This window comes from Podarcis vaucheri, assembly GCF_965113315.1.
Source record: "Podarcis vaucheri genome assembly, chromosome: 12".
NCBI classification, from domain to species: domain Eukaryota; kingdom Metazoa; phylum Chordata; class Lepidosauria; order Squamata; family Lacertidae; genus Podarcis; species Podarcis vaucheri.
This window is the reverse complement of record NC_138750.1, coordinates 33,260,749-33,274,062: the sequence shown is the minus strand read 5'-3', so window position 1 is coordinate 33,274,062 and position 13,314 is coordinate 33,260,749. Positions and strand designations below refer to the sequence as shown.

General features: G+C 45.1%; 1 protein-coding gene across 1 annotated transcript in view; it reads left to right on the top strand.

Annotated features, from left to right (window-relative positions):
- The first annotated feature begins 477 nt into the window (after positions 1-477).
- The window catches only part of SCIN (scinderin), a 49,232-nt gene continuing 36,395 nt past the window's right edge, over positions 478-13,314 (top strand). Inside the window, exons 1-4 of the mRNA XM_082193923.1 lie at positions 478-843; positions 4,836-4,990; positions 6,212-6,373; positions 11,789-11,938. Of these exons, the coding sequence (XP_082050049.1) occupies positions 642-843; positions 4,836-4,990; positions 6,212-6,373; positions 11,789-11,938 (669 nt within the window). The 5' untranslated portion in view covers positions 478-641. The remainder of the gene's footprint in view (positions 844-4,835; positions 4,991-6,211; positions 6,374-11,788; positions 11,939-13,314) is intronic.

Below are 13,314 nucleotides of genomic sequence, written 5' to 3'. Positions count from 1 at the left end.
CCACCCGGGATCCTTTCCTCACCAGCTCCTCAAAGGCAGAGGAAAGGGAAGCATGCTGTGCATGCTCAGAGACATAAAAAACTTATTTTTTTACATATTCAAGGAATGACGTCCCTGGCCCTTAAAACTGGAGAAAGAAATGGCCCCGACAGCTTTATATAGATTTGTAGACAGGCGTTGGCTGGAACTGCTGTAAGAATGAATCGCTTCCAAGGAGGAGAGAGAACAAGGCCGGGATTGAGAGGAGAGCTGAGCAGCACTTTGGAGGTTTTCCTGCAGTTCCTCGACGCACAAGCGGCCTTTGAGCAGCAGCAGCAGCAGCTCCTGCCCTTCGCGCGCCCTCGCCTTGCCATAGGTGCGCTTGGGGCTGGGCGCAGCGAGGTCTCTCCTGGCCGCCCCGTCGGCTCTGGGGAGAGATACAACCGCAAGACCCGCCTCTCGGGGAACTGACAGGCCTCGCCCCTTGGCTGTGCAAACGCAGCGCTCGTGCCATAAAACAGGGGAGTTGCAGCGCCGGCTTCGCAAACTCCGTCCGGCTGCGTAATTGCAAAGTGGGTTTGAAGCTCGTGCGCTTTTACGCTCAACTTTGGGCCACTTCGGGAAGGACTTCGCTGGTTGACATCGGGGCAGGAGGAGCATCGATGGCGCCCCCAGAGCTGTACCACAAAGAGTTCGCCAGTGCGGGCCACCGGGCTGGGCTGCAGATCTGGCGGATCGAGAAACTGGATTTGGTGCCGGTGCCCGAACCGCTGCACGGCAACTTCTACGTGGGCGACGCCTACTTGGTGCTGCACACGGTCAAGAGGAGCAACGCCACCTTCTACAATCTGCACTACTGGCTAGGTACGGGACAGCGGGGGTGGATGCAGGGCAGAAGGGAGGGGGCAAAATCAGCCACCTCCGGGTCTAGCGGCACCTGCCGCTAGGCTTTAAGGGGCCACATGATGCGCTTTTGTTTTTGGCTGCTTCCCCCGCCGGTCTGGGAAAATTCTTGTGGATGAGCCAATCTCTTCTACTCAAGAGAGTTTGACACGCTCAGCAGTGGCGTAGCGTGGGGGGTGCAGGGGGGGGCGGGCCGCACCGGGCGCAACATCTGGGGGCTAGGGTTAGGGGGCGCAAATCCACGGGTTAGGGGGCGCAAATTACTTGCCTTGCCCGGGGTGCTGACAACCCACGCTACGCCACTGCTCCCAGGCCCTCGTCTGGGGCTCTAACCATTACACCATACCGTCTCTCCTTCTGTGTTGGCTCCTGACACGCCCACCTTCCTTGTTGCTGCTACACATTATTAGGAAGCTGCTTGGTATCACTGGTGCAACTTGCTCAGTTACAGACTGACAGGCATCCACTGCCCAGGGTTTCAGGCAGGAATCTTTATCCGCTTTTCCCCGGGGATGCTGAGGTTTGAAACCAGTGGCGTAGCGTGGGTTGTCAGCACCCGGGGCAAGGCAAGTAATTTGCGCCCCCTAACCCGTGGATTTGCGCCCCCTAACCCTAACCCCCAGATGTTGCGCCCCGTGCGGCCGGGCCCCCCTGCACCCCCCACGCTACGCCACTGTTTGAAACTGAGCCCCTTCGTGTGCAAAGCAGATGCGACAGTGTTTCTCTCAGCTGCCTGAGTTTGCTGTCAAAAAGTTTTGGCAGTGTTTGCCAGCTGGTGCCATCATGTTTCTGCAGAATTCTGTTTCTCCTTCGGAGCACAGATTATAGGATTTAAAGTACTGGCGGGGAGATGTGTGTGTGTGTGTGTCTTCTTTGATGCTGATTCCAGAAGATGAGTTGCAAAGGAGCTCAGCACCCGAGCTGTTTTGCAAGCAGCAAATATCTGTTGTAGGTGCTACAAAGAGGAATCTTATGGCACCGTTCAGTCTAGAGTGTAAACTCCCCGCAGGCAGGGACCTACCCTCTTGTGCCCTTTAAAGCTCTACACACACATGTGGCTTTGTAGAAAGAATGATATTATCAACATATTTATTGTGGGTTCCCACAATGTGGCTAAATCCGGTGCCTTCCAAGGTGACATGTGCCGGAAAGGTGGAACCAGATTTGCCTCCTACAATAAATGCAAAAGACAATCTCTTGTTACAATGAATCTGTTAGCCTTCAAGGTGACATAAGAGTTTGTTTCTTTGCAGATACTAGGAACTTGCAGGTAATGTTAATCTTGGTCTTAGGGTCCAACCCATTTAGCGTCACCTTTTCCCTGCTTTGGTCCTGCTCCATATTTAAAGAAACAGTTATAAATTAATATTTTATAATAATTATAAAAAGTATTCCTGAGCATGTACAGAGCAAATGCCTTAAGTCCCTGCATTTCTGGAACTGAGGTACGAGGCTTCTTTCCAGGAGAGATGGCAGGTTTGCCATACTGCCCTGAATGATGTTGCCTCTCTTTTTAGAAATAGTTTTTTTAAAAAAAATAAAATAAAATAATGTTTCTATCCTGCTCTTCCTCCAAGATGTTCAGGGTGCCATACATGTTTCTCCCTCCTTATCCTCACAACAACCCTATAAAGTTGGTTAGATTGAGAGAGAATGACTGGCCCAAATAACCTAGTGAGCTTGATGGCTAAGTAGGGTTTGGAATTTGATTTAATGTTTGTACACTGTTTTTCCAACTGCAATATTGAGCTCAAAGCAGCTCACAATCATGACAAAGCACTAAAAAAATAGTGGACAACATTTCCATCAAGATCATCACATCAGAAATTGCAATAGCATATAAGTAACACAAAAACAAATGATGAAAGCAGAACAATTGAAAGCGATAAAACAAAATAAACATTTATTTATTACATTGATAGCCACCTTTCCTCCAAAGAGCTCTTTTCTAGATCACCTCATTCCACAGTGCCAGGTGGATGCTGCAAGGAGTAATGTGCGCATAAAATGTGGTAAACTCATTTTTCTGCAGAAAGAACCAGAGGCTATTGGCAAGGTGAGGGAGTTGGCAGTTTTGCTAATGAATTTTGCCACCCGCAGTGCTGTGTTGCGCTGTGTTTAGGTATCTCCTGTGGTTTGCAGAAGAGGCTGTGTGCAGGGCTGACAGGAGTGGGGGGAGGGTAGAAGGAGGGTCCTTTGGCCTGGGTCTCAAGCTCAAATGTTGGGCCCCTCAGATTTATACTCTTGTCAATTTTGGAGGCATTTGATAAGCTTATGCACATAAGACCAAAATGCAACACACTTTGTCTGCTCAGAGCTGCATAGTGAATCAACGAAGAGATGTGGTTTGGCGAAACACATTTTTTGGGTTAGCTGATAATAGGTTTTGTCACATTAAAGAATCATAGAATGTGAAGGGTCATCTAGTCCAACCACTTGCAGTGCGGGAATCTCAACCAAAGCATCCCTGACAGATGGCCATCCAACCTGAGTTTAAAATGTTCATCCATATTAATTTAAAAATATTTCTGATCTGATGGCACAAGATCGGACTGTGATGGACATGCCGTCTCAGATATGCTGATTATATAAACCAACCATTAATTATTATTTTTTGGCAGGGATGCTTTATTTGGTTTTTGTGTATCATCATTTTTTATTTTTTATTATCATGGCTAGGGGCCTAAAATGCTGAAAGTGGCCCAGGCCTCTCAGGAGAAGGTCTGGCAGTGTGTAAATCTTTTTCTGCTTGGTTTTGTGCTCAACTCATATATCCCTTGATGAAAACTCTCTATCTACATCTGCCAATTTCCATTTTGACCTGAGGTTGCACCTGAGGTTTCATGCACACACACACACACACACACACACATCCACATATGCACACAGCTTCTGTTTGGTGCACAAAACAAAGTCCTGCACCTGAATATACCTTCTTTGACTGCATATAACGGGAAATTATTAAAGGTTATATTTGTGATTAAAGATTATATTTTGAAGTTGTGAATTGCCGGTACTTCCGAAGTACAGACAAGAGCATCAAATGGGGCTTTGATTTGGATTTGCGTGGACTCAGCCATGTGGAAATGCTGACATCAAGAGTGTTACGCAGCATTCAATTCAGTAGGACCCCAACTAAATAGAGTTCAACTTGGACTCAGCCATGAAGCTCAGAGGGCGACCCTGGACCTGTCACTAGGCTTTAGCTTCATCTGTCTCACAGGGCTCCTGTGACAAGAGGAAGAGGAATATCAAGTAGAGCACCATGAGCTCCTTGGAAGAAAAGCGAAAATAAATAAATAAATAAATAGTAAAGGTAAAGGGAACTCTGACCATTAGGTCTAGTCGTGGCAGACTCTGGGGTTGCAGCGCTCATCTCACTTTACTGGCCGAGGGAGCCGGCGTACAGCTTCCGGGTCATGTGGCCAGCATGACTAAGCTGCTTCTGGCGAACCAGAGCAGCGCACGGAAACGCCGTTTACCTTCTTGCTGGAGAGGTACCTATTTATATACTTGCACTTTGACGTGCTTTCGAGCTACTAGGTTGGCAGGAGCAGGGACCGAGCAATGGGAGCTCACCCCATCGCTGGGATTTGAACCACCGACCTTCTTTTCAGCAAGTCCTAGGCTCTGTGGTTTAACCCACAGCGCCACCCGCGTCCCTATTAAATAAATAGACATATGTCAAAACTGCATTCTTTGGAACCTGGTCAATGTATGTGGAGGAGATCATTGCTGGCCTCAGCAAACCGGACTACCCAAAGTTCCTTAGGAGGAACTCATGGCATCTAAAATAATTTAACTGTATTGTACAGGCAGGCATTTAATCTGTAATAGTTTGCCCTTCTTTGCTATTTTTGCTCCTCTAAATATTCTTATTTTAGGAAAATACTTTAGGAAAATTACTTTAGGAAATCGAGAATATTATTAAGAACATTCCTGTCTGGTTTTAGGAAAAGAGTGCAGTCAGGATGAAAGTACTGCAGCAGCCATCTTTACGGTTCAGATGGATGATTATCTTGGAGGAAAGCCTGTTCAGCATCGGGAAATCCAGGGATATGAGTCTACTCAATTCGTTGGATATTTCAAAGGTGGCATAAAGTATAAGGTACGTAATAGTGTGATTGCGTGATGTGTCTACAATAATTGGAACCTTTGAAAAGGGAACTAAAAAGAAGTTACAGTTCCGACTCGGTGTTAAAGCAGAACTTGAAGCAAACAATAGTCTCTAAGTGGTTTACAAAGATACGATACAAAAAATCAAAATCAATTAAGGCTATAAAATCACACATCAATCAAAATGCATGCTGGAATATATATATATATATATATATATATATATATATATATATATATATATATATATGCTTTCGTAGATTTTCACGGGTACAGGAATGCAGGTTTTGGTGTCTTCGGGTGTCTTCCCGTGTAAGAGTCGGGGTGTCTGTGCGACGTTTCGACGAGGTCTCACTCGTCATCTTCAGGCTGGTGCTTTCGGCTTCTTGTTACTGGAACAGAGCAGAATCTGGTGTTTGAGTTCTCTGCTCTGTTCCAGTAACAAGAAGCCGAAAGCACCAGCCTGAAGATGACGAGTGAGACCTCGTCGAAACGTCGCACAGACACCCCGACTCTTACACGGGAAGACACCCGAAGACACCAAAACCTGCATATATATATATATATATATATATATATATATATATATATATATATTTAAAGGCTTCAATAAGTGGCAGAAGTTCAATAGGGCAGCCCCATGTAGTCTATGTCCCACCAGTCGGCAGTTTATTTCCTGGGGTAAAATCCTAAAAAGAGCTCAACAACTTTGGGGTAAAATCATAAAAAAGCTTAACAACTTCAATCCTAAAAAAAGTAAAAAAAAAGGTCAACAACCTTGGTTGGCCCTCATGGCCCTTCACTTCATCAAATCTGGCCCTCTTTGAAAAAGGTTTGGAAACCACTAAGGTTACTTATGTATAGATCCTCTTGGCCCAACTATCCCTGTCGAAAAATGGCTGCTGTTGATGATGTATCAGCTATAGCTGGTGAAAGGCACTGAGGCCACCTGATCTTTCAGTGACAAAGATGGATCCAGGTACAGCCTCAAACTTCAAACTTGTCCTTTCCAAGGAAGTGCAAGCTCATCGAGAAGAAGCAACTGGTCTGTCTCCCTGACCACCTTCTCAGGTTTCAAATTCAGTTTTCTGTGTTAGTGCAAATCTGGTTGGGTGTGATGTATGATCTACTTCTGTATGTGTATATGTGTACTAGGCCCTTATATACTCCATCACAGAAACCAACTAACCCTGAGTTGCTTCACTTTATTTAGGCAGGTGGTGTTGCCTCAGGCTTTAATCACGTGGTCACCAATGACCTCAGCGCAAGAAGACTTCTGCATATCAAAGGCCGGAGAGTGATTCGAGCCACCGAAGTTCCTCTTAGCTGGGACAGTTTCAACAAAGGAGACTGCTTCATTGTTGACCTTGGAACGGTAAGTGGTCAAGGAATGAAGTTTTCCAAAGCAACAAAATCTCCTACAAAAACTGCCATATAATTAAGTCTGAGCCCCAAACCAAGATCTTCTCTATACATTACAAACACTTCCTCTGCAATATTAGACTCAAAATAACTTGTGTCGCAAGCACTGGTGGTTTGCTGCTGACCACATCCCTTGAAGCATTTAAGCAGATAAAAGACCAACAGGAAACAATATTTTCTAGAATTTGTCATGCTCTAAAATAGCCCCACAAAGCTTGGTTAAAAAGGAATAAAGGTAAAGGGACCCCTGACCATTAGGTCCAGTCGTGACTGACTCTGGGGTTGCAGCGCTCATCTCGCTTTATTGGCCGAGGGAGCCGGCATACAGCTTCCGGGTCATGTGGCCAGCATGACTAAGCCACTTCTGGCGAACCAGAGCAGCGCATGGAAGCGCCATTTACCTTCCTGCCGGAGCGGTACCTATTTATCTACTTGCACTTTGATATGCTTTCGAACTGCTAGGTTGGCAGGAGCAGGGACCGAGCAACGGGAGCTCACCCCGTCGCAGGGATTCGAACCGCCGACCTTCCGATCGGCAAGTCCTAGGCTCTGTGGTTTAACCCACAGCGCCACCCGCATCCCTTTAAAAAGGAATACCTTTATCTTAATGTAGTTCTGATTCAAAGACAGAAACAACCATATGTAAGAAGCATTGAAAAAAGCCAGGATTTCTCAAGATTGGAATCAGATTTGCTATTTCCCTTCATCTTGTTTACTCCCCGCGTGTGGTCAAAATATTAAATTTGACTTAGGGCAGTGGCATGAGACCTGGTTAAGGATGTAGTATTCATTATCAGGTGGTCAATATGGGACCCAGGCTGAATGTTCACGATTTATCATTACAAAGAACTGAGAATAAGCAGCCCATTGTGAAAGGTTAGAGAGAATGCAGAAGGAAGATGCTGTGAGCTAAAAGCAGGGCTGGGGGAACTATGGCTTTCCTGTTGTTGTTGAACTCCAAATCCCATCATTTCTAACCATGCTGGCTGAGGCTGATGGGAGTGGGAGTCCAGTAATATTTGGAGGGCCACAGATCCCCCACGCTCGATCTAGAGTTTTGAAGGAAAGACTTGCTTTTTTTCTGAATAAGAATATTGCAGAATAAACATATTTAGGTCCATAATTACAGTTGGGTCACTTCAGAATGTTGCTTTTGTCTGTGTTGAAAGGTCATTCAGCTCCGTTGTACTGCTGTCCTTCTGAGGAATTTAGGGATCACAGTGATACAATGTATTAGACAGTGTGGCTGATTATTTTGAGGGTGTGGTGAGGAAACACACAACAACCTTCAAATCTTGTTGATTTACTTTTGTAACCAGATAAGGTCTATGGATTGCAAACACAGCTTCCATGGAGCCATGGTGTTTGCCCATGCAGTATATTTTCATATGTTATTTGCATATATATTTTTTAAAAAAATGCTTTGAGCTTTGTTTTCTGTTTCTTGACTAAGCCAAGAGATGTTGAGATTTTCTCATTTCATATCCCTATGTGGTTGTGCATCTGGTTGGCATTTACTGTACATGAAGCAAGAACTGGAAATTCAGGTGCCTTACTAAACAATTAATCTGATTAATTTGGCAAGCCTTCCATAGCAAATGCACACTAGCGTTGCTAAATGAGAATATTCTGCTACGTTCGCATAACCGTTTGTACTGGCCACCAATAAACATTGCACAACTAAGATAATGAAAATGCAGAATACTTTGTAAAATCAGCAATGAGATGCTATTAGCTGCAGCTGAAAGAACATTTCTCTAGAAGACAATATGTGCTTTGAAACAACTTGGACCTGAAATAAAATGCTGCAGAGTAAAAGTGCTTCCTATCAGGGTTCCAGCCAGCTCTTCCAGGAAACTCCATTTTACTCTCCTCACATATTCCATTTGCCCTCCAGCAGTGAATCTGCAATCTGTGCCCTACCGAACGCAGTCAGTTTGCATTGGGTCTTCCCCAGCTTAGAGTTTTAAAAATAACTTTTTTTGTACTTCTTGGGGTCTCCTCAACCCTACTCATACTTCCGTCTTGTGCGTGGGTTATTCCATTTTGGCTACATAAGAATCCACACATACAGAATGAGTTAACTGTTAATGTACAGAATTGTGCAATGAACACTTTGAAACATCCCAATTGCTGTTTCTTCCTTTTGTTTCCCCATGTCCTTTTATTTAGTTTGTGTGTGTGTGAGGGAAAAAAAAAAGAGGTTTTCATTATCAGTTCAGAGGTTGTGCTGGTGACACGTGCTCGTCTGTCTAAATATTGTTCTGGGGTGCCTTTCAACACTCAAAAATGATGTTAATAGGCTAATTAGATTTCTCACTTGACTGCATTGCCACTACCTCATTTCCAGGCCAATAAGGATTCCTTACTGTGTGAATGATAATACACATAATCACAAGGGTTAAACAGATCATGTAACTGGGAACAGGCATCCAGACCACAAAAGGAAAAAAGGATAAAATTCAGTTTTATTAAATGATAAAACAAGGCCCCAGTATGATAAATATGCCACAAGGCTGCAACCAGAGCAGGGGATAAAAACGACTGAATGCCCTACCATGAGTTGTCAGGGAGATAAAGAATTACACAACTTTTAGAAAACATCTGAAGGCAGCCCTATTCAGGGAAGTTTTTAATGTCTGACATTTTATTATTTTTTATATTTTGCTGGAAGCCGCCCAGTGTGGCTGGGGAAACCCAGCCAGATGGGTGGGGTATAAATAATAAATCATTATTATTATTATTATTGTTGTTGTTGTTGTTGTTGTTGTTATACATACACCCCTCCTGCTATGTAGCTAGCTAGGCATCTACTCCCCTCCATGCTTGTGCCCTGAACTGGACCACTGATGCAACAGCATGACCACACTTCTTCCCAAACTCAAATTCCCTCACCTGACGGGGCTCATGCAAGTAGCCGGCATCTTCCGCCTTTGCACCTGGTGCAAAGGGCCCCTCCTTGACCTTGGAGACATTGGACTGAGGAGATCCTAATGGCCCAACTCTCTCATGGACCGGCTCTTTCTCCTCTTCCTGCCCTCCCTGCAACTCTTCCCCTGTCTCTGACAGCCCTGACTTTCCTTCTTCCCCAATCCCTGACTCCTGTCTTCTGCACAAATCACTGGCCCCATGATCCTCCACCCCCCTTGCCTCCTCACACGCGCCTCAGAGTCCTGCCTGTCTCTGATAACAACTACAGTCCTCACCCCTTTCAGCTGAGCCACATGTTTATGTGCCCAACGCCTGATGGTGCAGGATGTGGCTTGGCGAAAACCGACTTGTCGGTCAAATAGGGAGGTGATTTGCATTAGATGTTGCTGCCTAGGAATCTGGAATGTTTATCTACTCTTGCTTTTCTGAAAGTTTCGAAACCTTTCACAGCTGGGACTCTGAAAGGCTTTCGGATTCTCGGCTTTTATTAAAATTGTAAAGAGTTGTTTCAGACCTCACCAATTGGGACCCATTCACAGCAGGCAGGGGAATTAATAGTTGTCTTGACTTTAGGCACATGCCAAGTGCTTTTACAGTGGTACCTCGGGTTAAGAACGTAATTCGTTCAGGAGGTCCATTCTTAACCTGAAACTGTTCTTAACCTGAGGTACCACTTTAGCTAATGGGGCCTCCCGCTGCTGCCACGTAATTTCTGTTCTCATCCTGAAGCAAAGTTCTTAACCTGAGGTACTATTTCTGGGTTAGTGAAGTCTGTAACCTGAAGCGTCTGTAACCCGAGGTACCACTGTAGTAGCATTTTTGGAATATGAATCGGAATTCAAAATTGTGAATTGTGAATAGTGAAGCTGTTTGGTCTAGAAAGTAGGCGTGGGCTTAGTTCCATTTAGTACTCCTTTCACTGGTAAGTAGAAAACGCTGTATTCTTGGGTGTGTGCTCAGAATGGATTCATTATATGCCAAAACGCCTGTGGACTGAGGAACAAGACGTTTATTAATGGAGATAAATTTTAGGCAAAGCACATAAATTAGGAACTGTAGTTCTTTTAGAGTCCTCTTATTCCACCTTTCTTTTTCTCTACTTTCAGGCTACCAAAGCCTGTTCATTCCATGCAATTCTGTCATGAAATTATTTGCAGCTTGTCTTTGAATTAAAGTCTCTGCGTCCATACAAGCTTATTTGGATGAGTTTGCGGGATTTATTTATTCAGTCAGCTTGTTAGCTGTCCTTTAGCATAATCTCCCAGGGCGGTGAACAATTAAAAGAATGAAATGAAACAATCAAAATGCAGCAATCAAAGCCACAGTGACAGCAATTAAGAAGAGCCAGCTGTGAATTGTGAAACAATAATTAAGAAAACAGAAATGCCTGGCTAAACCAACGGCTGGGATGCCAGGGCAAATCAAAGAAGCCTTCATCTTTGGCAGCCAAGGGATCACTAGGCAGGGCTGGCATCAAGGGCTGATATGAGTTGCCTTCACACCAAGTACTTACAAAGCACTGTGATTCTGGGAGCTGTAATTCATTAAGGGTTCCGAAAGCTGTTAGGAGACCCCTATTCTCCACATGGAGCTACAATTCCCAAATTGGTTCCACAGTCAACCCCTCTTCATAAGGAACTCTGGGAACCTATAGCAACCAGCATATAGTGTCAAATAACCATTCTTGCTATTCCTTAATAGAAACAGTTATGAATCATTCTGCCATATAGACGCAACTGATCTGTATACTAATCTGTAGACACAGTTGTAGCTTTGTGATGCCACAATGAATAAACCATGGTTTATTGTGTAAGGAATGAACTTAGGTAAGGCTTGTGGTTATTGCTCTCCCCTCTCATGGGTTATGGTGTTGGCTTGTTTCAATAAACTGTAGTTAAGATCAACCATAGATTAGGGTGTGGACATGATCCTAAACTCCTCACAGCCATCCTAGAAAAACAGAGGAACAAAGTGGGGAGCAGGTAAGCTCTAGGCTTGCCTTAGACTTGTTCCCATAACAATAAACCAAAATTTACTTAACATCCAGGTGCAGTCAGTATTAACAAATATAGTGGTACCTCAGGTTACATACACTTCAGGTTACATACGCTTCAGGTTACAGACTCCACTAACCCAGAAATAGTGCTTCAGGTTAAGAACTTTGCTTCACGATGAGAACAGAAATTGTGCTCCGGCGGCATGGCAGCAGCAGAAGGCCCCATTAGCTAAAGTGGTGCTTCAGGTTAAGAACAGTTTCAGGTTAAGAACGGACCTCCAGAACGAATTAAGTACTTAACATGAGGTACCACTGTATCTGCAGCTACGTTCCAACAGAAAATTTTGGAATTGTAATTACGCTGGAACGTTGCAAGCTATCCACGTGAAGCTTTCCCCTGAATAATTCTGCTGACTGATGAGATCTCTTGTTTTGTTCTAGGAGATCTACCAGTGGTGTGGCTCTACATGTAATAAATTTGAGCGCCTGAAAGCTACGCAGGTTGCTGTGGGCATTCGGGACAATGAACGGAACGGAAGAGCCCAGTTGATTGCTGTGGATGAAGGAAGTGAGCCAAAAGAACTCCTAAAGGTATTGTATATTCACTTGGTGGCGAAACCGCCCCCCCCCCCGCTCCATTAGCTGTGTTGTTTATCTGGCCAGTCACCCTGCCTCAGGCTATGGCTCGAGATACCATGAAGTAGACAGAACGGGGCTTGCCTATTGCATACATGGGGAACCATAGTTCAGTGATGGACCACATGCACTGATGGACCACACGGAGTGCGTGCTGAAGATCCCAGGTTCAGTCTCTGGCATCTCCAGGAAAGAGCCTGAAACCTTGGAGTGCCATTGCCAGCAAACATGGCAGCTCACCACTTGTGGCCTGAACCCAGGTCACATTATGAGCTGTTAACCTAGATGGTAATAAATGGTTAATGGATGATATTTTTAAGTTGCATTCTCCCTCGGTTTCTAATGGAAAATAAGTTAGCAATTAATTATAGTAGTGCTAGAACCCTTAATTATTTTTGGAGTCGGTAAGCTTCACAACTGTTTGGAACGTTAATATTGGTTTGGGTTAGAGTTCCTCTCACATCCGCATGGGGAAACCAATGGAGTGTGCATGAGAGCACCGCTGCTGATATTTGCGTCTCTGCTTTGTCGTGCCGATTGTGGCTTGAGCAACCGAGTATGACAGATGTTGTGCCTCGAGGCATGTTGGCCATGCATGATTCATGGATGCCTGGGCTGGTGAGGGGGGAGGAAGAAGGCCATAGTTGAGCATGGCCTGTAATTTTTGCTGAAGGAAGAAAGGCCCGTTGCCATTTTCGAAGCCAGTTTCTTTTAGCTCCGTTTCCTACCATTTAACTGGTGCCGGTGCTAAAACAACATGGCAGGGGAGCAGCACATCATGAGAGCCTTGCTGGATCTAGCCCAAGGTTCTGTTCTCGCAGTGGCCAACCAGATGCTTCTGGGAATCCTGCAAGCAGGATCTGTGTGCAGCAACACTTGCTCCACTTGCGATTCCTTGCAACAGGCATTCAGAGGCTTGCTGCTTCTGCTTTTTACAGTTGAGGTAGTACAAGTGTGGTGTAGTGGTTAAGAGCGGTAGTCTCGTAATCTGGGAAACCGGGTTCGTGTCTCCGCTCCTCCACATGCAGCTGCTGGGTGACCTTGGGCTAGTCACACTTCTGTGAAGTCTCTCAGCCCCACTCACCCCACAGAGTGTTTGTTGTGGGGGAGGAAGGGAAAGGAGAATGTTAGCCACTTTGAGACTCCTGAAGGGGAGTGATAGGCGGGATATCAAATCCAAACTCTTCTTCTTCTTCTTCTCTAGAGTGAATCAGGCTCTCCACATGAACAGCTGATGATATGAGGGCCTGGTGGATGTGGGAGATCATCTGCAGGGAGACATGGAGGGCTGTGCATTCTTCTACCACCATGCTCTTCCAGCACAGCCACTG